General features: G+C 35.4%; 1 protein-coding gene and 1 long non-coding RNA gene across 2 annotated transcripts; one reads left to right on the top strand and one right to left on the bottom strand.

The window, feature by feature from the left end:
- Positions 1-3,793: 3,793 nt before the first annotated feature.
- LOC135689774 (adenylate cyclase type 3) lies at positions 3,794-24,622 on the bottom strand. Its single transcript, XM_089116319.1, has 24 exons — positions 23,843-24,622; positions 20,055-20,204; positions 18,788-18,921; positions 18,178-18,289; positions 17,073-17,209; positions 16,642-16,803; positions 16,008-16,161; positions 15,394-15,555; positions 14,762-14,802; positions 14,449-14,505; positions 13,760-13,820; positions 13,520-13,617; positions 12,922-13,012; positions 12,457-12,570; positions 11,425-11,511; positions 10,600-10,769; positions 9,958-10,042; positions 8,904-8,945; positions 7,759-7,878; positions 6,838-6,984; positions 6,350-6,436; positions 6,119-6,239; positions 5,807-5,931; positions 3,794-5,363 (listed from the first exon to the last, which is right to left on the bottom strand). Exons 1-24 carry the CDS (start codon positions 24,620-24,622, stop codon positions 5,232-5,234), a joined length of 3,369 nt encoding a protein of 1,122 aa, XP_088972445.1. The 3' UTR covers positions 3,794-5,231.
- LOC148960206 (uncharacterized) lies at positions 10,754-16,078 on the top strand. The gene is made up of 2 exons (XR_016143769.1): positions 10,754-10,849; positions 11,864-16,078. It is a non-coding gene; the product is annotated as an uncharacterized LOC148960206 (long non-coding RNA).
- Positions 24,623-25,003: the final 381 nt, after the last annotated feature.

The raw sequence follows: 25,003 nt of genomic DNA, 5'->3' as shown, positions 1-25,003 counted from the left end.
ATAAGAGGTTTCTGTATATAAGCATGTTGATTTTCTTAACATTTTATGCTCTAAAGAGTGTGATATGAAAAGTCATGTTGTGAAATCTTCAAATTTTGTACCGCAAAACATGACGAGCATTGAAATCCTGTCGATAGGCGCAAAGGATAGGTCAATATTTTTTCACTGGAAATTGAAGGTGATACTGTTATTGATCTAAAGGTTTTTTTGTGGAACGAATAACTGTTCTTGAAAAGCGCAATACCGCCACCTTCATTCGGTTCATCGGAGTAGTTTGCAAGAAATTAAGGCTTTACACTATATAGTTCCTTATTATGAAAAAATCGAATTTTTTCAGAAAAACGTTTGATTTTTAAATACAAAAAATCAATTCATGTTCTTTTTAAACATGAAGTAACTGACAAGCCTGTTTTGGAGATATTTTCCAGATATTTTAGCGACTTTTTAAAGCCTAAAGCCTTACTCCTTTTTAAATCGAGCCCTCGAACCATTTTTTTCAGAAAAACATTTTTTTCGAATACTAAATTCAATTATTGTTCTATGTGACCAAAAAGTAACTGATTAACCTATTTTTGTGGAAAAAATTTTCAGAAAATATCCAAGCCTATACCGTTAAATTTTTATCAAAAATCGACCCCTTCAAAAGGCTTTCAAACAAATTAATTTTTTCCCCAGACTGAATTAAAATATTTATTTTTCCTAATCAGACAGAAGAAAAATTAGCTTTTCTTAAAAAAGAAAATAATTCCCGAAAATTTGACGATTTTTCTGAGCCTATAGCCTTACTTTTTATATCAAAATTAGACCCCTACAAAAAGTCTTTATATTTCAAAAAACAATCTTTTTTCTGGAAACTGAATCAAAGTATTTTCATTTCTGATCAAAAGGAAACCAAGAAGCCTGTTTTAATTTTGAAACAATTTCAGATAAATTCGACAATTTTTCTAAGCCTATAGCCTTACTTTTTATCAAAAATCAACCACTACAAAAAGTATATATATTTCAAAAAACAGTCTATTTTCTGGAATTTGAATCCAAGTATTTTCATTTCTGATCAAATGGAATCCAAGAGGCCTATTTTAATAAAAAAAATTTCAGATAAATTCGACAATTTTTCTAAGCCTATAGCCTTACTTTTTATCAAAAATCAACCCCTACAAATAGTCTATATATTTCAAAAAACAATCTTTTTTCTGGAAACTGAATCCAAGTATTTTCATTTCTGATCAAATGGAATCCAAAAAACCTGTTTCGAATTTGAAAGAATTTCAGATAAATTCGATAATTTTTCTAAGCCTATAGCCTTACTTTTTATCAAAAATCAACCCCTACAAAAGTCTATATATTTCAAAAAACAATCTTTTTTCTGGAAACTGAATCCAAGTATTTTCATTTCTGATCAAATGGAATCCAAGAAGCCTGTTTTAATAAAAAAAAATTCAGATAAATTCGATAATTTGTAAGCCTATAGCCTTACTTTTTATCAAAAATCAACCCCTACAAAAGTCTATATATTTCAAAAAACAATCTTTTTTCTGGAAACTGAATCCAAGTATTTTCATTTCTGATCAAATGGAATCCAAAAAACCTGTTTCAATTTTGAAAGAATTTCAGATAAATTCGATAATTTTTCTAAGCCTATAGCCTTACTTTTTATCAAAAATCAACCCCTACAAAAGTCTATATATTTCAAAAAACAATCTTTTTTCTGGAAACTGAATCCAAGTATTTTCATTTCTGATCAAATGGAATCCAAGAAGCCTGTTTTAATAAAAAAAATTCAGATAAATTCGATAATTTTTCTAAGCCTATAGCCTTACTTTTTTATCAAAAATCAACCCCTACAAAATTCTATATATTTCAAAAAACAATCTTTTTTCTGGAAACTGAATCCAAGTATTTTCATTTCTGATCAAATGGAATCCAAGAAGCCTGTTTTAATAAAAAAAATTCAGATAAATTCGATAATTTTCTAAGCCTATAGCCTTACTTTTTTATCAAAAATCAACCCCTACAAAAGTCTATATATTTCAAAAAACAATCTTTTTTCTGGAAACTGAATCCAAGTATTTTCATTTCTGATGAAATGGAATCCAAGAAGCCTGTTTTAATAAAAAAAAATTCAGATAAATTCGATAATTTTTCTAAGCCTATAGCCTTACTTTTTTATCAAAAATCAACCCCTACAAAAGTCTATATATTTCAAAAAACAATCTTTTTTCTTTTTTCTGGAAACTGAATCCAAGTATTTTCATTTCTGATCAAATGGAATCCAAAAAACCTGTTTCAATTTTGAAAGAATTTCAGATAAATTCGATAATTTTTCTAAGCCTATAGCCTTACTTTTTATCAAAAATCAACCCCTACAAAAGTCTATATATTTCAAAAAACAATCTTTTTTCTGGAAACTGAATCCAAGTATTTTCATTTCTGATCAAATGGAATCCAAGAAGCCTGTTTTAATAAAAAAAAATTCAGATAAATTCGATAATTTGTAAGCCTATAGCCTTACTTTTTATCAAAAATCAACCCCTACAAAAGTCTATATATTTCAAAAAACAATCTTTTTTCTGGAAACTGAATCCAAGTATTTTCATTTCTGATCAAATGGAATCCAAAAAACCTGTTTCAATTTTGAAAGAATTTCAGATAAATTCGATAATTTTGCTAAGCCTATAGCCTTACTTTTTTATCAAAAATCAACCCCTACAAAAGTCTATATATTTCAAAAAACAATCTTTTTTTCTGGAAACTGAATCCAAGTATTTTCATTTCTGATCAAATGGAATCCAAAAAACCTGTTTCAATTTTGAAAGAATTTCAGATAAATTCGATAATTTTTCTAAGCCTATAGCCTTACTTTTTATCAAAAATCAACCCCTACAAAAGTCTATATATTTCAAAAAACAATCTTTTTTCTGGAAACTGAATCCAAGTATTTTCATTTCTGATCAAATGGAATCCAAGAAGCCTGTTTTAATAAAAAAAATTCAGATAAATTCGATAATTTTTCTAAGCCTATAGCCTTACTTTTTTATCAAAAATCAACCCCTACAAAATTCTATATATTTCAAAAAACAATCTTTTTTCTGGAAACTGAATCCAAGTATTTTCATTTCTGATCAAATGGAATCCAAGAAGCCTGTTTTAATTTTGAAACAATTTCAGATAAATTCGATAATTTTGCTAAGCCTATAGCCTTACTTTTTATCAAAAATCCACCCCTACAAAAGTCTAAATATTTCAAAAAACAATCTTTTTTCTCGAAACTGAATCCAAGTCTTCTTGTTTCTGATCAAATGGAATCCAAGAAGCCTGTTTTAATTTTGAAAGAATTTCAGATAAATTCGACAATTTTTCTAAGCCTATAGCCTTACTTTTTTATCCAAAATCAACCCATACAAAAAGTCTACATATTTCAAAAAACTATCTTTGTTCCGGAAACTTAATCCAATTTTTTTCGTTTTTGATCAAACGGAATCCAAGATGCATGTTTTAAGAAACATTTTTTTTCGATAAATTCCACAATTTTTCTAAGCCTATAGCCTTACTCTTTTATCAAAACTGACCCGTACAAGAGGTCAAATTTTTTCAAAAAGCGAGAACAGCCCTTCAGTAAGAACAGCCAAGTCTTTTGAGACAGGTGACAAACCTCTACTTTTTGAAAGAGCATGCGTCCTAAAGTCTTTAGGACAAAGCTTTTACTTCGTGTATAACCTCTAGACTTGCACCAGCATAATGAAAACTAATTCACTTGAATCCTTTGTAGACTCTGACAAAAAACTGTTAAGTATTACAATTTCTCGTTATTTGCCATTTCAAGTGCATTATTTAATCTACTCAACACACACTATTTAAAATTTCATCTAAAAAGATTTCCGTGCTTCTAGTACAAGATACCTGGAGATGGGAGTAGTACTTCTTATGTATGTAAAAGTATATGGACACATGCAGTATGGTTATTAGCCGTTTAGAAGCCTGGTCGACTTGAAGTATGCAAAGAAGCACAAGACTGAACTAGGCAGATATTTTTGGCTCTCCTATGCTTTAAAAAACAGCCATTTGCAAAGTCAGAGCTGGATTACTTCTTTGAATCAGAACTGATTCTGAGAATTGCAGCAGGGGAAGGTTGCTACTTTCTGAAAAAGAGTTTCTTATTTTATTGTTTACGCAGGAAACAAGAATTTCTGCAATATTTCACGTACCGTTACACGAAAACGACTATCTACAAACAGAGAATCTTGGCTAAAACTAACTGCCAAAAGTCATTGAAAATGATGCAATAGCAGAGGAAATTATGAACAAATTGAAAGTTTCCATTGTATTTGCTAAAGGGAAATTATTTTTGTTTCGAAGAGAATAAAGGACTTTAGGTGAAGTACGGTACGGTCACAAGCAGAATACAGAATTGAGGAGATATTGTTTGTAGCCTAAATCAGTTAGGAATACGGACCGGATTTGCTTGCCTTTTTTGCGCAGACATACACTGAACTATCATAAATACAATTTCTCAATGAAAGATGAGGAAATGAACTTGCCACGAATCCAACATCAAATTTAAATACAGATGTAGAACAAGGTGCTATTTTAGAGAGAAAATCTTATACTGGTTAGGAAAGACGAGTTGAACGATATGAGCACTAACGGATGAGTTGAATCTCCTGAGTCAATAAATTGTGTTAGACCTATACAAGAAGGTATACACCTGTACGAAATGGTACCTCGTCATCATTGGTGTTATGCACCTAGAGCCTGTATTCTTCATTGTGAACATCGTTCGATTAGTCACAACAACAAAATCTGCGTTCTAAACACTGTTTTGAGCTAATAACTCAATGTCGTACTAGGTGATACATACACCAGATTTGATTTGTGTGTACAATATATTACGATCTATAAATTAAGCACCCTCTTACCCAATTAAACATAATATTAATCTCACGATACACAGAACGTTTCTTCTATCTACAATATAATCACTCATTTACCTTACGAATAGTCTTAAGAAGGTTAAGCTTTTTGATTAATCAAGCCTTTTATAATGTCCTTTTGCATAACTTGCTGTTTATAGACAAGAAAATCAAAGAGAAAAGGGGAAGACCTTCGTTCTTCTTCCTGCACCTCAGGATCCGTGACCCCACGTTAAGTTCCTTTGCTTTTCGCCCAGCAAGTTAGCAAAGTCTTCGTTATGGTGTTCACAACAGAATGGATAAAACTTTCAGCGGAGAGTCTTAATTGAAAGGAGAAGTCTTCCGCAGCAAATAAAATGTCAGTAGATTCCCTTTTCCTTTTACAAAAACGTAGCCTCGTTGCTCAAACTGGAATCCACGGGTGTTGAGTATTTCATACGTATCTTTCAGCACCTGTGAAAGTATTCAAATGAAAGTTTTACGTCTTCGTCCAACTACACCGTGATATTTTTCATTATATGACATTTGGCATAAGTGGGTCACCGGGTTTTTAAGGTATCAAATGTGAGGGAACATTATGCATGTAGGGACTGTGGAGTTGGGGCATTGGGAATGAAAGGCTGGAGGCACTACAGTTTTCAAGGGCGTAGAAGGAGGTGCTATGGTGTGGCTACAAAGGTTTTTTAAAGGATTTGAGCTTCTTATCCACGATGCCACCAATCATTTCAGAAATTCAGCTGCCTTATTTTAGATATCATTGTTATACTAAGGAATGCTATGGAGATCTAGTTGCAACAAGTGAGCCACGCCCCATAGGCCCTCCGGCACTTATTGACCCCCACAAACCCCACTACATCCCACCCAAATAGAGTTGCGTAGTATAGAAAAATTCATACCTGAATCACGCCAGGCTTGCCAGTACTTTCCATCCTGCTTGAAATGTTGACAGTATTACCCCAAATATCGTAATGGGGTTTCTTTGCACCAATTACCCCTGCTACCACAGGTCCTTGAGCCATGCCTTTGAAACAAAAATTCAAAAACGACTCCAAAACCATGCAAGGAAAACATAACACTTATGTATTCTGAAAATGTAAAGTTAACCATGCAGTCTTCATTTCATGGAACATTCCTTACAATAGAAGTTCAAAGTCAGAGGGCGTTGAAAAGCTTTTTAAAAACAGAAAAAAAAGAAAAAATATACTCACCAACTCGAAGCTCAAAATTGTTAAAAGTTTCAGCGTTTATACAGTCCAATTTATGCTTTAAAGTCAAGGCGAAATCGGTTAGGTCGATCAAATGTTGCCATTTCTCTCTGTTGGGTGAAGGCTGTTGAGGATTCGAACAAGATATTTAGAAGTGATTTTGCAAATATTCCAATTTAAAGCTACGATAAAGTAAACAAAGCAAGACAACATAAAGGAATTATTTAAACTAACCTCTTCAAAGAGACCAGAAGCAGCCATAAATGTGCTGTTTACAGTTTTGATTTTCTCGATGCTTTTGAATCTTGGATCGTTCAAGGCCTAAAAAAAGCAAATCACGTTCATGATGCACAAATACATTTATTTTTTCTTCTATGACAACATATATCATTCATACAGCTACGTCTTTTCTGAAAAATCAGTAGCAGTTGTTTAAAGCAGACTTTTTCTATTTGGACTGCAAGGAGATTCAAAATTCTGTACTCTAGTTTCATTTTTCATGTTAACTAGGAATTCACAACAATGGTGCGATTCGATACAAGAAGTTTCATTAAGGACTCTGCAAAGGGCCAGTTCACGGGTATAAGCCCAGCACAGAATTCTGCCAAACGCGGTAGAAGCAATGGATAAGCCATGAAGATCCTAAGTCATTACTATGTTGTCTTCAATAAGGCATATGTTGTCTTTTAAAAATCAGTCGTATCTACTAAAGAGACACATACCTCGTCAAAATCAGAAATGATTTCATTCAATAGTCTCATGCATTCAATGCCTCCTTTGTTGATGCTGTCCTCGGTATAATACTCAGAAAACGAAGGTATCGAGGCAAACATCACACCCACAGTATCGTACGATCTGCTATACAGTTCCTAGGAAAAACGAATTTAGTTAGAAATAAATTGACAGAGGTATAGAAACATTTAAAAATTACCTGACAATCTACGGTTACCTAGGAAGTTCTACGCTGTCGTGGAATAAATTTTTTTGGTCTGAGAAGAGCAGTTAGTTGGTTGGCCATGATAAGTCATTTATCTTTATCCGATTGGACACTGAAGGTCCCAAGAGAGACGCTGAGACCAATCAGATTCGGTCTGGCTGCAACTGCATGTGCAACAGTGTGACACAGTGACATGTTTTACGTTCGGGGATGTAATATTTGAAAAAGTTAGTTTGCTCTGGCACAATGGATCTCAGACAAAAAATACCAAGCGAAGAAACTCCGGCTACGGGCTTATTTTAAGAAATTGGCCTAACAAACGTGATTTAAAACAGTCACATTTTCTTGGAAAACTGACCACATAATATTTTAGCATGCAAATGTAGCTAATTCAAATTCAAATTCAAATTCAAATTCAAATTCAAATTCAAATTCAAATTCATGTAATTCAGCAACAACGATTTTGGTTTAAAAATTATTTTGATGATTGATTAGCTGTGTATAGAATATTAAGATAATTAAAATAACAACGTTTTTGTTAGTATAGTTGCCTAGGATGCTGAGAGAATCGAGTCGATTTTCGAGCCCAGCTCCCTATTAATTTAACAAAAATAATGGAATGGGCACAATCTAAGTAGCAAAATTACGAAGAATAGGGTTATACAGTATGATATAATATGAAGTAACTGTTCTAGTAATTACTCACTGTCTCGTCTCGTTCTTGGTTCAAAAGGAAATGGTCACAGACGTGAACCGGCAGTATGTTCTGCATAAGTTTCTCATTGCGATACCGTAAAGTCTCCACTTCGTCCTTTTTATCTTGAGCCTAGATTCAGAGCAAACAAATTAGGTATGAACATTCTTATAATTTATTAAAGATGGTAGCAAGAAAGATATTGAAAAGTTTAACTGTGTTCCTGTGGCTTTAGGGATACAGTAAACACCCGCGTATAATCTACAATTTTGGAAGTCAGTCTGACTAGGTTCTTATATATTGGGTATTTTATAGGAAATGAGGCTTTCCATGTTTTTGAATTGGTTTTTCATGTAGGGCTTTCACATATTTCTTTTGTTCCAACTTAAACTACCATTTTGTTCAACTTTGATTGTGCTTACTGGGATTAAAAGTCTTGGAATTCTAGGGGACCACAAACTTATTAGTGGAAATTCCTTCTACCTACAGAGGGTGTTGAGACAGTTGAGTAAACAAGAGTCCACCAAAAACTTGTATGTAAGTAAAATAATGAGCAGTAGAACACTTTAGTTAAGGAATATTGAAATACTGAACATAGTTTTTAATACTGCATGTATATAGCTACTTTAAAGCACCTACAATATCATTTCAGACTTCATGCAGAATGGGATCTTATAAAATGGGGGTCTAATTTTATAATTTCAGCCTATAAGTTCTTAATTCACTAGGTTCTTAAACGCGGTATTTACTGTAGACTGGGACAATGTTCTCCTCCTGTCATAATCAGTTTTCCGCTTTGTCTGAATTCGCGGAAAAAATTATTAGGAAGAAATATGACCGGTCTTTTGTACCAGAAAAGGGTATTATAAACTTGTTTTCCCCTGCAGAGACAGATGTGATTTGGTGATAGAATTATTACTTAACAAAAAGAAACAAGGGGTTGTCTGAAATGTTAGGGATTACCTAGAACAAGCAAGGTACTCTTTGTCTGTACCTGAGCAAGGCCTAAAAGCACATCATAGTGTGATCATAGACTTGAGCCTGGCCTGGCCTGGAAAGAACTTCAATCATTTTTAAAATAAGACCAAAATGAAATTTTTCATTAGGGAAACTTTCTCAAAGGTATAAATTTTATTCAAACATGAAGTTCAACTCACATCTTTCTTCCACAACATGAGTTTTCTTGATGTTATTTCAACCTAAAAATGAATGTTAAACATGACATAATAAAACACAAAATGAAGGAAATATTACTGTCCGCAATTTGACAACCTGTCAGCAATTGTAGAATGATTCATCGTATATCCAGTTAAGAAATTATGTTTGAATCCTGCTTGCAGCTCTTTTATTTTCCTATTTTTAATACATTATTTGTGCAAGAACTGATCACTATTTAAACAAGGGCAAAAACTATAGATTTTCAACAACATCGTCGTATATGTCCAATTAGGCCCTATTGACGCCAATCTTTATCGAAGGATATCAAATAAAACTCGGTGTCAAAATTCGTAGTATGATTGAATTTATGTAGAAGCACCAAGGTTCTCAAATAGCAAAAGTACAAACTTAAAGAATAAAACAAATAAAAAGTGTCGTGCATCATTTTTGCAGCTAAGCAAACATATGTTTCAAAGCAGATCCATATTGCAATTCGAATGGTGAAAGGAAGCACCTTATCAGGAAAGTGAAAATCATACAGATAGAGGCAAAGAAGAGAGGGAAAAGAAAATTCGGGGAAAGTTTAGCCACACGCGAAAATTTAGTCTTATTGATCGAGCTTAATTTTTGAAATAGTGACTTTTCCCAACTGAAACTGAAGCCTGCAATAAAATTCAAATTCAGCTATTCGTTACTCAGAGTGGCAGCACGACTTGGCCAACAACTACCAAAAACACATACTTTGGTGGAAAGCAACAAAATTTGGTCACATTGCTTGAAGGTCTGATAAAGTATTAAAAACTTGAAGTATTTAAAGTATTCTACGCTAACTTCATAAAATAACTGCGGTTTGACCTAAAGACAAAAACAAAACGATGGTTTTAAACGAACTTTTTTAAAGTTACTTAGACGTCTGATAAACAAGGTTTGATTTTCAAGCAGCTATAGCAAGTAGCAGGAGTAAAAATCAGATAATCTAGCAAAGTAACGTAAGAATTTGGAATACATTGCTTGTTGAGTGTACGTGATAATAAAGAGCGAAATAACACCTACCTGTCTTGAATGCAATATAAGAATCAGGAAGCATACACCAAGAACCACAGAAAGGAATACCCCTTTTCCAGCTATGGTTTTATCACTAGCAAAGAAACAAACAACAAAGATTGTATCACAGGAACATTTCCATTTGATTTTCGGATAGTAGAATAATGTTGTGATTGTTCTAAATGTTATTATCACAATAAGAATGGAATAAAAATGCACGTGAATACGTCGAGGAGGGAGAAGACAGAGAAAAAGTAGCAATTGGTACAGGCCCCCTGAGCCCGCCAAATTCTACACCCCTGGTCAATACTCATGCCAATTCCTTACGAGAATAAATCTAAAACTTCTCATAAGAATTATTGTTTCATTTTTTTAAGAAACGATATATACAAATTAAAGGTAAAGAAATTTATTCAAACAGCTGAAGCTTATCCACTGGTATTACAGATCAAACTCCGGGTTTGAAATATAAGTGGGTATTCCCCCTTGTTAAGAACTCTATTTGTAAAGCTTATCCTAGAAATTACAGGCATGTCAAATTATCTCTGTTAAAATTATTGGTTGATGCATTGAAATTTGATAAAATTTGTGTAAAGGATGTCAAAGCGATTAAATTTGTAGACACGGCGTGAAACGGCAGTACCTACATACCCGTGGTAGATAACCGCGTCGTAATATTCAAATTCATCCCCGACGATAAGATGGAAGCTCAGAATATAAACAGCGACACAGACTGTCATGAGAAATCCTTTGAGCAGAAAGCTGAGCTGGATCATCGCTGATACTGTGATCAATATGAGCACTGCATTGTAACTGAAGTACTGCGAAAAAGCATGCATCAGATTAATAGGACTGTAATAGGTGTATCAATGGCTGGCATATATCGATCAGATATGCAAAGGTACGTAATTCTGGGAAGGGTTTGAAAAGCACTCATTACAAGATTCGTGAAATTCAGGACACAAACCTTCAGGAAATGTCATTGCAGGGTTAGAAATTTTATTTGCATTTCAGTACACTACGAAATTCATGATTGACTTGAATATTAACAAATCATTATTCATAACAAATCTTTATTTTGGTTATACATAAGCATACAAATTTGCAAACTCGTTATTCCACAATTATAATGCTTAAGTTAAAAGGACCATCGACAAACAACCTAAAGAGCGAAAACAGGACTATTATCTTAAAAGTTGAGTAAAGTTAAAGCCAATCAACTTAAGTGGATTCAGCCATCTGTCAATCAACGATTGACCAATCAGTGAGCTTGATGCCGCTCACATGGTTATTGATTGGTTTACCTCAATTTCATGTCACATGTGAACAGATACGACCACACCATAGAAGAGAAAAGGCTTCACAAGAGATGTGACTCATCTTTATATAACAAAATAAAATACATATAAAGATTCTAATAATAATACACAAAAACTTTAATGGTAACTGATATTTTGCAGCATTAAAAATACTTACTGGAATGTATTCGCATTCACTGGATCTTGGTATCAAGATAGTTGTGTTAAGTGTCGAAATATTCTTACTTCCAGAATCGCAATATCTCTGAAAGACAACATAATATAGTGTGTAGGCTTCACCTGTTTCGCGTCAACCTGACATTTCGTTCTATATAGAGAACTTTCAGAACTAAAAAAGGAAACTTTTAGAAAACAAATTTAGTGTTTGGAAGCCATCTTTGAAAGTGAGAATCTATCGCGGTCATGTAGCATCAACAGGCCTAGGGAACCACGTTGTTATCCCATTAGCTCAGTGTTTTGATGAAAACTGTTCGGCAAAAACAGTGAACGATAAAAACAGTTCGAGTCGAGTGAATGAGAATTCGAGCTATCTTTTTAGAGGCAGCCTCGGTTTCAAGTTATCGAGACTTTACTTGGTAACTTTATTTTGTTCTTAGAGACTCTAGGATTAAATTGGTTGCTACCATACAGAAAGGTACAGTTGAAAGAGCTATTGCAGAGAGCCAAATGAAGAGATGTGGGAACCTATTGGCAGGAATTCAACAGCCGGTAAGAGAGACATATGCTCAGAACCGGTGCAGATGGTTATCAGGGTACCTAAGTGCTAGCACATAGACTGCTATGAGTAGTGATTCTTTCTTTATTCAGCATAATCATCATATCCTACTTTCATCACAACTCATCTATGACAACCACTATTTATTCACAGTAGAGATGGGCTTTCTCGCTTCCAGCTCTAAATAAGGAGACACATGATTTCTCATTAAAACTACATGTCTTGCTGAAAAATTAATTCTGTCTTATTTCAGACACCAGCGCCAAAATCTTAGTGGGATGCTGCGAATCTTTTTTAGGCCACCAAATTGAGCTAAAATGCCAGCTTTCGACATTAAAAATTTAAATGTTTGAAACTTATTTAGTATCTGGTCAATGGGAACTTTCAAAGAGACGTGTAGTTTTGCAAAATTGAAAGCGACTGGGATTTTAGCAAAAAATAGCTGCATTTAAAAATTAATTGACTTAAACCTACCATATCCGTCACTTCAGCAGATATTACAAGGAAAACACAAATGCAGGCAATGAGGTTTCGGACGGGGGTCGAGTAATGCATTGTCTTTGAGACGGAAATCACAAACGATGGCAGCTATGGGAAAAGATCATTGGATTGAATCTATTTTGAAATATGAATCACTAAGCTAAAGAATTTCTACGGAGCAATACAATTTAGAGATTCTTAAAATAAAACGTTTATTTGTTTATAAGGAAAACAATTCTTTGTGTGATAATAATATAGTTCGAAGCTAAATATACCTGAAAGCAATCATTAACACTCAATAATACAAAAGGAACAAACCGACGCATGCACAAGTCTGAGCTTTAAAAGAAAACAACAAAAATTTGATAAAGAAATAAAAAAATTAGAATAAAATAATTGTGGAACTAGGGTGCCTGGCTCAAATATGACTACCAATTGAAATGCAGAAGAAAATTTTACCTTGTTACCGAATCTCTCGGCCGATATCAACAGTATGAACACGGATATTAACAGAAAAGATATTCCAGACGAAAGATAGTTAGACAAGGATCTGAAATAAAAAGAGGAATTCTCAGAGTCTCCTTTGAAAACTGGGTTTATAATAAAAACTAAAGGTTATAATAGGTTATAAATGTTAAATTGTTTATATACGGAATGTGCTGTCACAGCAAGGGTCTGAAAGCCAAGGGCTCTTATGCCAAGTGAAAGTGTGGGGGCAAAGAGCAAATAAAGGACTCACAACAGAAGAACCACCATATTCACTGCCAAAATAAGGGACGAGAGCCCCCCTCCCAGCTTCATTTTGTAGAAGGTCCTGAGGCCATGAACTTATTGCCTATTGTAGCAATTGTATTGCTCAAAGTTATCAAATACAGCTCTTAAGTGCTACAGTTGAAAACATGACTGAAAATCAGTTTCACATTAATATTGCGATCAAGACCCAAATGTTACTAAACTCTCTAATACCACTGAAAACTAATTAAAAATAAAATAAGCTAGATACTGGACTGTTGAACGCCTGAAAAAGGTAATCCATTGAAACTTTAGAAAAACTTACTGTGGGAAAACAATCAGCTCCACAAAAAACGAAGCAAGAATTACAATCAGTGTGCAAGATACAGCAAGGACACAGTAGCTCCTGCTCTGTGAAGAGTACTAGAATGAAAATAAGTATAAATTTTAAAATAATATGATATTAACATTAGAAGTATTATATTGCTAAAAATCAAACGATTGAAACCAAATATTAATTGAACTAGGAAATATCGACCATGAAAGCAGTATCGAAAAAGCTTACCATTTGCTCCAAGTTCTTGTCTTTGAATTTCAAAGTATAATGATTCACTATGGTTTCAAACCTATGAAAGATCGAAAAAACTATTTATGTGGAAGCCTTTGTGTGATATGTAACATCCATAAAGGGCAAACAACATAAGCATTCTATTACAAAACATAGCCGACGGAGCAGTGGAGGAGATGGGCGCTCCCAGCAGACAGCCCGATTGGTCCAAGCTTCATGAAATTTTTCTAAATCGAATTCAAGATAGGGATCTTTTTCAAAGAGGGAACTGTGGTGTTGAATCTTCAGCGTTAATAAATAAATAACACGTTTTCTTCCAACTTTTCTACCATTTTTGCCATTAATGACACACCCGCCAACCCTACCCCGCCAAAGAGAAGGCCCTGATGCTAATAAAGACCCATCGCCATCATGCGAGAATTGCATCAAAATATCCATTTTCACTTATTACTTTATGACTATCTGATGGATCTGCACTGCTTTATAGAAAACTTTGCCGATTAACAACAGATTGAAAAGCTCAATTGTTAAAGGAACTTTAAGTAGCTTTACGTTGCCGTCTGCATACGCAACAAAGATGATCGTTGAAAATCAGCTACAGCCGCCATTTTAATAACCGGATGAAATTGCTCTTTGAGGCAAAAATAGTCACGAAGTGTGAGTAATAAAAAAACGAAAGGCTTTACTGGGTCTGTTTGTGTTCCAGAGCTTCAGCCAAAATCCCATTTAACTCTTCTTCGTCCCTAAAAAGGATGTTACGAATAATCAGTTTTAGTCCAACTAGATAAGCTGCTTCAATTTCGCTGCTGAAATTAGAATACGTTAAAATAATATCTGTTATAAACAATCAAGCACAAACTAGAAGGCAGGCAACATCAACAGGGAAGCCTTCGAGTCTCTTTTAATATATTTATAAAACTACCTCTTAAAAGGCATCTCTGATGTTTTAGACTACAATGATGATTGTATAGACACATTTTTACACAGATTTCGACTTACTGATTTCGTCTTCTCCCCATCAGCGGACCCGCAACAGTCGTCTGCAAAAAGAAACACCAGCAAACTCAAATTCGTATTAAGGAAAAGAAGTTACTCAAAACTTGAAACCTTTTTTGGGGGTGGGATGGCGTTTTTCGACATGCAGAATATATCTAAATAACGATAATTCTTACCTAAAAAACTTAATAAAAGAGTACTGCACAAACAATCTCTTAAGCAAATTGCTTCAAACTACACATATAGGTACCCCAAATGCAAAATACTGCCAAAAGTTATAAATTATTTGCTTTTTTCAAAATCTAACATCATAGTAGGGGGAATTGCTCAAATTAAAGAAGAGGGCTTAATCCAATTTAATACGGTTATAATGATCAGATGTTTAGCTATGAAGAGTAGGGAAGAAAATATATCTCGCAATAATTGAGTTTAATAGTTATAAAATCTCTAGAGAAGGTAAGGAGTAAGAGTGGCGGCTGAGAATGCCACACAATAATTACTGAAAAACTCTGGCACAAGGTCATTTGCTCTTGTTTTTCAAGCAGGTTGAAAGATTTTTAACAAACTCTTAACAAACAACCGATTCTAGAACAAGAATCTTGGCTCGCTGGTGAAAAATTGATCCTAGGATTTACCTCGTCAGCTCCAATAATGGTCTCAGACATCTCTCGACTCTGGCTTTCCCCTGACTTTCGTCGCCTTACAGCAGATGAAATCCTTGCCACGTTTGCAATTCTACTGAACTTTCTAGCAGGCTTCTCTATTTCCTTTTTGGAAAGCTGAACTTCTTGCAAATCCTGTAAATAACAGAATCGGTCACGTGAAGAATTCCACAAAATATGCAAAAGTTTGATAAAGAGGCTTTCGTAATTTAAAAGGCCTGTTGACTGGTATAAAAGATTGAATAGATAACAACCCCCGAGGTATCATCCTGGAGGACATTCATCAGACCTTTTAAAGCATTAAACAGATCTTCATAAATCTTTCAATCTGGATACAAGATATGGTTATCACAAAACATCAATCTGAAAATAAACTTCTCAAACCATAGAAACTGTTGCACAGATTTACGTATATCTTGAAATTCAGATTCGATATAAAATGATTACAAAACATCAGCCTGAATGGACAGTTATCATTGTCATGTTTCTGGCTTCGTTATATGGAATAACAATAAATGCTGTAAGAAATATATTATGAATTCATCGTTGAAAATACAAAATGATACAAGGTTAGTGTAAAAGAATACCGTTGAACTGGGCTCCTCCTTTTTCTTTGAAGAAACTAAATATGTTTGAATGTTATTGTCTTTGATGTATTCACTCCTTTTTTCACCCTCTCCATTTTCAACCTCATAAACGTCCTGGATCAGCTCAAACGTTGTTGCTGTGATATGCACACGCCTGAAATACAGAAAATGATTAAGACTTGTATTACAATGAGGCTGTTTATTACCAACTGGCCTAATCCTCCGAATATATCGTTGCTGTAACATCTTTTAGAATGCAAAATGCGGAGTTAAATTTTGAATTGACATGCTTGGCAAAATCAAGTTCATTAGGTTTTGACTGATATTTGTTATTTGTTTTTGGACGTTCTCAGTTATAATGGCCCTAAACATTTGAGTAAATTTGGTTATCAAGTCAAACTCAATATTCACAAAAGTAAAGCAAAAGTAGTAAAGCTTTCTGGGTATAGAAAAGTGCTACCATAATGGGCCGGCCTAAATTGCCCTGAATTTAGGAGACTTCATTTCAGAGACGAATTAAACAAGCACTGACTTTGAAGACAATTAAAATTAAAATGACTACAGGGTAAATGAAATGCTAAATTATATTGGCAGTTTTGAAGAACAGAACCCTGGACTAAAACGCTTTGGTTACCCTGGGATGCCTGACGATTCCATCTTGTTTGCTAGGGTGACGTCATTGGACCAGACATCGAACTGCCATTTTTGTTGGCCTAAAATACCAGCTAAAACATTTCCTGAATGGATGCCAACACGCATGTCCAATACGCTAACTTTAGTTTGCTCACGAACTTTTCTGGAAAGAAAAATTATCAAATTTCATAAACTGCATTTTGTAAATCAATTTTTAGAAGAACAGAAATAAAATCGTGGTATTACTCTATTAAAAGCACAAAGATAAAAAATTGATTAATCGATGTCTATCGGATAAAACAATGGAAAAAGGGCACGAAGTTCAAAATATTTAGGCTTTTGCCTGGAAACTTCAGGTTCCATAACAAGCCTCTGTTGAAGCTATCTTGAAATTGGTTATGGGGTCAATTTATTAAGTCTTTGGCAACGTACTTGATATGCTCTACCATGTCCAGGCCCATTTCAACAGAATCGACAGCATGTGCCTTAGCGTCTTCTTCTTTATCGTTTAAACCACTTATGCAATAATAGCAATCTCCTAAAATCTTTATTCGATCACAGTTGTTTTTCTACGAAAGGAAAACTAACTTTAAAATTCACTCATTCGACATGTCAAGAAACGGTATGTAGCTAAAAATCTCATAACTAATAAGACATAAAGCTTAAGAAAATCTTCTTAATGTCAAACCCGCACCTGTGACTCGTTAGGACATGGAAGAAGATACACAAGGAACTCAAGGTGGATAATGGATCTATCTTATCCACATAAGAAACAGATTTAACAGTCTTTACAGATGCTATCGAAATATTCAAGATTTATGATAATAAATTTATTCAGATATGTATATTCTAGGGTTGTAGAATTATTGAAACGATGCCAAAAATGGCGGCTCACAATAGCCAAGGGCCTAAGTCGAAAGATTTTCAAAAAGATTACGGGATTAAGAGGCTTGGTGACGATACCATGAAGCTGGAGAATCTATCCATGACAGACAAAGCATTTGCGCATGCTCACTGCAAGGCAACTGAGGCGGAGCAAAGGGACGACAAACCTCGAAAAAGTGACTTGATAAATTGTAAATGAGATTGTTGATATACTCTGACTCAATAAAAAACCTTAGATAAACAATCGCCAACGTACAAAGCTTTGGAAAGCCAAGCGAGAATTCAAGCTCCTTTTAAAAAGAAGCAAATGTTTTTCAACGCACGCATATGTTTGTATACTGCAACTGGATATAGATCCACTACAGGCGGACACCTCTTGACGGGGGGAGCAGTTTCTAACTAAATAACATCGGAAAAAAGAACGTGACTTTCTTTATGAAGTTGTTGTAATTGCTTACACGTGAAATTGCTCGAATAAATTAACTTCACGTGTGCCAAGTTAGTTCTCATGACCACAAATGTTACGAAAAGAGGTTCTTGTAACATTCAATTACAAAAAGGCAGAGTATACATTTTCTGGCATTTTTTGCCGTTAATATTTACAATGGCTGTTTCTTATTCCCACAAGAATAATTATTCTAAAGCAACTAACCTTGGCCAGCTTGTCGAAATTTGCAAATAGCTCGTTCAACATAATAATTAGCTCTTCGGCCGGAACAGTTGAGGAGTAGCTTGTAAATCCAACAATATCAGCAAACAAAATGCTATAATAAAGAAGGGACAATTATAATATTTCAATGAAAGGAGATCAAAGACAATTGAAAGATACAAGATCAATCAGTTACTTTCTGTGAAGAGATTTGCTGTGAAGAAAAATCAGAAAATTGTTCACACGCAAGGTGAGTCAAAACGATCTTTTTGAGGCAGGTTGTGCTGCACAAGAGTAGCTTGAAAATAAAAATTTTAATTAAAAAAGTCATAGAATATTCTACTATATCCATGAATTTCCACTACTACAAACTACACCTCCCAATAATTTGTAAACATTCTTTTTCTGAAATGCTGAAGGCTGAAGGCCCCGAGCCCCCTGAAATTCCCTACGACCTCCACATGTCCTCTCGCCTATGCGATTCCTGCACAATCAAACCGCTTGAACATCAAACCGCTTGAACAGACAACAAACGATCTGTAAGGTTTCGAAACCTTGGAACCCTGTGTAAACTGTCAGAAAATCTCAACAATAAATGCAAATAGATGTGCACCTGCAGTACTCGTGCTTGTCGATGTATATTTCGCGGAACCCAGAAGCATCTTCCAGCAGTCTTCCATCGTGCTTCATGTCTTTGATGATTTTGCTTGCGAGATGTGCTGGCAGTACTGACAACAACAATCTTCGCTATAAGAGCAAAGGAAAAAGTTCCTTGTAAAAATTACATGTGTTTTTTCCGTAGAACTGAGAGGTCCGAGACCTGCAGGTCCTGAAGGAATAAATTTCAAAATAGGATAGGCCTGCCAAATATTTCATTTTGCATTAGGGATAATAAAGGTAATTATCCCTTAGCAATTAAATATCTTATCATAGCCAAAGGAAGCATCACCTATATTTTATAGAAGAAACAGAGAGACCTGAGGTTCAAAAACGTCTCACTTACAAAATTACTCCAACAGAAAAGAACTAAAAAAACAACCAAACCTTCACCAATTAAACATTTCAAATTTTTATACTTTGTGTTCTATCGTCATTTGACTTGTTTTCGTTAATCTAAATCAGAGCATCACTATAGGCAAAAAGGATGAATCCCTCTCTCAAACTGTTCTCCCAATGAACTACCTGTTAATTATAAAAATTAAATGAGAAAATAACACAGATCAAGAGCGTGATTACTTGTCTCCAAGAGCTATCGTGAAATTTCGATTATAGACTGAAATCCCCTCCAAGGTAAATTTTCAATGCTTTTTGTAAATCATGATTCTGATTAAAGAGAACAGTCACGACAAGAAATACCAATCTGTGACACAATTAATTGCTTGTTGCAAATTTACCAGGCAGAAAAGGTTTCAAACTTTTTTAGAGTAGCATTTGAGCATAATCATAATGAAAAACGCCCATTTATTGGCAAGTTAAGTTGGAAAATTCTAATCGAAAGCCCCAAAAGAAGCTCTCCAAGTGTCTCCAAAAAATCTTTTAAAACATCATGTTGCTTCATTGCTGTTTAGAAAAAGGTAACAGTCTGGGGGTATACAGGACACCACACCCCCTTCCCCTCAAAACAATGTTGATTGTAGTTGTATATCCAAAAAATCTGACAGGGACCAATTGAACCAACTGAACCTCAGCAACATTGTTTGGAAGGAAAGAAGGGAATGCAGTGGAACTTTTGGAGAAGTTTAGCAGGGTCTTTTGGCAGGTGTTGTAGCTCTCTTATCCCGCTAATGAAAGTCCACTTTGTTGTAACACCTCAAGATCTACCTTGTTTTTGGTAATCAAATCCTGGATGCCACAGTGTAAAAATAGGTAGGCATACCGACCTGTTCTTTATTTTGGTGCTCCAGTGTTATCTTGACTTGCAGAGCTTCCCTCGTTTCCATGAAGGCCTTTCGCTGATTGACATCTGTTACTATGTAATCTATCAATCCAACTATATTTGCAGCAACAAATATCAGTGCATTTGCACCAAGCTGCAAGTAGAAGTTATTTGTTATTTAAAATGGCGTTCAAAAATACGAAAAAAGTTTAATACAATAGTGTAAAACATGCAGAAATATGAGAATGATGAAATGGGTTCAAGTGTGAATGGGTTCAAGAGTGTTACATATAAAAAGACTCCTATGCATTGCTTTACGGAGTGGACATCACAAATAGTATGAATAGGGGCGGCATTGCAAACAGCATACCGAGTTGGATTTCCGTGTGTTTAAAGCCCCTGCGAAGGAAGCTTGTTTACAAAACCAGTTTTGTTCTACAATAGTAAAATAAACACACGGTGTATTGACTCGATTAAAAGTTCTTCACTGTTTTCAATTCTCAAAAATTGAATTGGATGTGGTTGCCATAACAATTACATAACAAACACTGCACCTATTACAATTTAGATTGCTTGCTCATACGTTGACGGAGGTCTCAACCTGTCTCTGTCGGTACTTTGCAAAAGTCACCAAGCAGATATTTAGTTTTTGGGGGATGTGACTTGCCATCTAAGCAGAATAGGGGTACCCTTGTCCGTTACTGTTTGTTGGGTACGGGGCAACCGATTTTCGTTGAAGGCAACATATGACTACCACAGGCGGAGCAAAGGCACCTATCTACGGACTTCAAGAAGGTCCCATTAATTGGTTTATAGCAAGTTAATCATAATACGAAGATATTAAAATGATGATTCTCTTGTTAACTAGGGGAAGCTGAGTTATATGCTTCAGAAATTTTACAGTTGCTGAAAACAAGGCCAACTTGAGCTAGTCTTGTAAACATGGATATTGAAATATATTGGGGCTCCTTTTAATCGGGGGCCTTTAGTTATCGAGCCAAGGTGCCCTAAACAGCGTTCCGCCATTGGTGATCATATCAACTGCTGTTCTTTTAAAAAATAATGTCTATTTGTGATTGATGAATCTCGTGATTTTTGAGTGTGATACTTCTCCCACTATTGATTGCTTTGTTGTGGCCTTCATTCAACATTGGCGATTAGCTAGCATTGGATAAGACACGAGAAGAAGTGAAGTCGAGTTAACAGGTTTCCGTAATTTAACCTATTGTGAAATCCACGCAGTGTGCATGCTTTTAGGTAAAGAAATGTGGTATCAATTATCATAGACCTTATGATAACAAGGTCAAAAATTGAGCACGGTGGAGTCACAAAAAGACTTTAAAAGAGGAAGAAAAGCACAGTTTTCAAACATCTTTAACAGAGGGGGCCCCGTCCCTCTTCCCCTGAGCCATTTCACCGTTATCCAGCATGCGGTATCCGTAAACAAGAATGACGAGTTAGAATTCAAAATTATTAGGAGGTTTACTGGACCTGATTTGAGAGCGCGATTTCTTCATTCACTGTGCGTTACGGAGGTCGTTACTAAAATAATGTATACCATTTCAATAATTCATAACGCGAAGAAATGCCACCTGTCATTATATTTGAAAGTTGGTTTCATATCGTAGCCAGGGGGATTAATCAGAGACTTTTCAATGTAATTTGAAGTTTCATTGTTCTGAATAGTTGTAAATAAGGACAAATTTGCCCCAATCTACGCCACAGGGCATCAAAGAATGTCCGTACCAGGCCGTTGTTTTGACGAAACCACAAAGCTGGGTAGGGACCAGAGATTTACATATGATAGAGACCCATTCCGACTGCTTGTTGGAAATAACAACAATCAGTGCCATGTGGCTTCTGTCTATTTTACACGAATGAGAAAAAGGTTTGAGGGCACTATTTCCCGTCAGTCAACCATTCAGAATTAACCGATTGGATACGTAACAATAGGTCTGTTGTACAGTCAAACCAATGGGAAATTTAAATAGCCAGTGAAATGCGTCGGGACACAGTCCCTTTAAAACTTCCTGGATTCAATGATGCACCCTTCATGAGTGAAGACTTCACGAGGAGCATGAACCCTTTAAAATACAACGTATCCTTCCCAGGCTGACAGCCACCCCACCTCTGATCTGGCCCGATCGTACCACAAGAACCAATCCAAAGTTTCTTGGAAGCTGGTAAAATCTTAGAGAAGCTCTTTTGACTTGGTGCATCAAGCAATAAGATATGGGAACAAGTCGCCAGGAAGTCGCCAGTGAAAGACTGCTCTTTTCGAGAAGCACAAAGCGATTTCCATACACTTTTGTCAGAAAAGGTCTGCTGGATCTGTTCTTCTCTGAAGTAGTTCAGTCAATAATAATTGATTCTCCTCAAAGGAATCCCCTTCATATTCACCCACCTTGGAAAGATCTTCTGGTTCTGAAAGCAACTTTATTCGTAATGCATCTGGCCTACCTACATCTTATTTAATAAATTAATTTTTTTTCACGTTTCTTACGAGAAATATCTTCCTGAAGGAATATTTATGAATTTTTTTCCTGGTATCAATTTTCACAGAAGACTGCATGTTTCGGCAAGCCTAAAGAATGTTCTGTCAGATCTTGCTTCGCTCCTTGTTCCTTTCTTTCCCTATTTCTTGGAAACAAAGTCTTTTACTTAGCATAAACCTTTCACAATAAGATATATTCTTCATGAGTCAATAGAATTCAAACAAAACAATGCTATTTTTTAATGCCTCCTCACAGCTGATGATAATATATCTCATACTGCAGAAGAAATATGGAGCATCTTCTAGAGACTACCAGAGACTTTTCTAAAGGTATTTTTCTAAAAACATTGTGGTAGTTTTATGTTAAGTCCTCCGTATCATTGTGCCTAGTTTTCTTGTCTGTATTGGACAAAGATTCGGTACTGTAAACATTCAGGCCATGCAGCTGCCCCGATCCATTTCGATTTCAAATTCAGGTTAGTTTTTCACACAGATTTTCAAAAAATATTTGCAAGAAATTTTTATCAGTCCAGCAATTATGGATGCTTTGGTAAGTTCACAGTGCACTTTTCATTAGACTGAAATCAGTATGCGCATTTCCAAAGGATTATATTGCAGCTGTTATTTTCGACAGTCGAGAAACGCTGAGGATAAATGACTTAGCAAGCAGATTTTCAAGGCTTGAAACTCAAAACTGAGTTTTGATCCTTTGAAAAATCAGTGATTTAAATGCTAATTTCAAAAAGGCTTTCTCGCGGCATAATGATTGTGCATCAAATCAGGTGCCGTTCAAGTCAAACTTTTCAAGTGCGCGAGTCCTCTGAATAAACGCTTCGGAACACACACGGAGCTCTCTCAGTCCCATGAATCGAGCTTTTTGATGAAAATAATCAGAAAACAGGGATTTGAGAAACCCGTCGATTTTGATTGAATATAAGTTAGCAGGCATATGGTCACGTGCCTCATAAATATTCCATTCCTTAAAGCCAAAGAAATTACACAATAAATGATTTCTCGCAATAAAAAACCGGATATATTCGGTTTATTGATGGACTTTATTCACTGATACTGCAAAGGAACATATTGCTAAAAAGTGGTACTAAGTAACCTCGTTCCCATTTTAAAGAATACCGAAGAAATGAACATGACCGTTTGTTCCTATTGAGTGAAGTGTTATCTGTGGTTTTGAGACTGATAAAAAACCCCTATAATTAGAGATTAGAGTTATAAAGTGTAAAAAATTCACTGAAAACATTTCCAGACCATGGGTAAAGGGAGTAAAAATAATAGTTACGTACCAGATCTTTTAAGTATTCTCTGTTCCGAGAGGCCAGTGCTCCAGTAAAAGTAATGTGGATTACGGTTACCAAAAGGCCAATAGCAACACAGGAATATAACCGAAACGGTAGCAGCGAATAGGTCAGGTAGACGAAAAAGACGAACATGCCCACAGAATCCAACGGGGTAAGTGGCGAATAATTTAAACAGAGATCGAGAATCAATTGAAGGAGCATGGAAATCCAGGCCAAACGAGGGAGAACGGGGTTCGGGCCACATTTTGGAGAACAAACAAAGAGGGCAATTAACAAGCAGTCAAATGCCAAGGCTGTGCATGATATTACAATCCTTTTTGTTTGCAGGTTGCTGTTCCAAGTAAAATGTACACTGTACAAAATGATCAATCCAATATTCACCACAATCGAAGTAAGAACAAGAAATATTATTGAAAGGCGTTTTTGTTTCGTGAAATAACGACGGTATATTCGCTCCAAGGCTGGGCTATCGAATTCTGGGTTTAAAATCCGCTGTAAGAAGTCAACAAGGCCCGTAGTCGGTTCCGGGCTCGGGTATCTCGTCTCTTTTCGTAAAATCGACTTTGGATGGGATGTGACCCCATTTTTATGCTCTCCTCCCGCTGGATCTTTACTTGACTGATCTGTGTCAGGGAGGACCGCGATTTTCTGGACATTGATTGTCGTATCGACCGATTTAACACCATTCGAATTGGTTATGGTCTGGCCCTGGTTTGGGCTGACACGAGCGCTTCGCATCCCACTCTCTTTGCTCGACTCCTTCATGTGTTTTTTATCAAAAATTGCCTTTTGTTGTCGCTTTCTTGGGACGATGAAGTGCTTCTTTCAAAATATCACGAAAAGTGCTGTAAGCCTGAATTTAGTCGCATTATCGATATAATAAGGTAGCCATGAAGCCCGTTTAGTAGCTCAACGATTGCTGTAGTCATCGTCGCTCTGCCACCAATACAAATCGAAGGCTTTTCATCAACGCATGAGGCCAGTCACATAACGAAGCAAGAAGTACAATTCCATGTCTTCTACGAATAAAAGTATAAGTCAATTTTAAAAGCTAGTCACCATAGCAAATTTCAATTCGCAAGGAATGGGCGAGCAGGTGTATAGGTTCATAGATACAACGTACGTCTCATTAAAACCGGGGGGACT

The sequence above is a fragment of the Rhopilema esculentum genome, chromosome 5 (assembly GCF_057945365.1).
Source record: "Rhopilema esculentum isolate cy_ngs chromosome 5, ASM5794536v1, whole genome shotgun sequence".
NCBI classification, from domain to species: domain Eukaryota; kingdom Metazoa; phylum Cnidaria; class Scyphozoa; order Rhizostomeae; family Rhizostomatidae; genus Rhopilema; species Rhopilema esculentum.
Note: the sequence above shows the minus strand (reverse complement) of the source record. Positions and strands in the feature narration are given on the sequence as shown.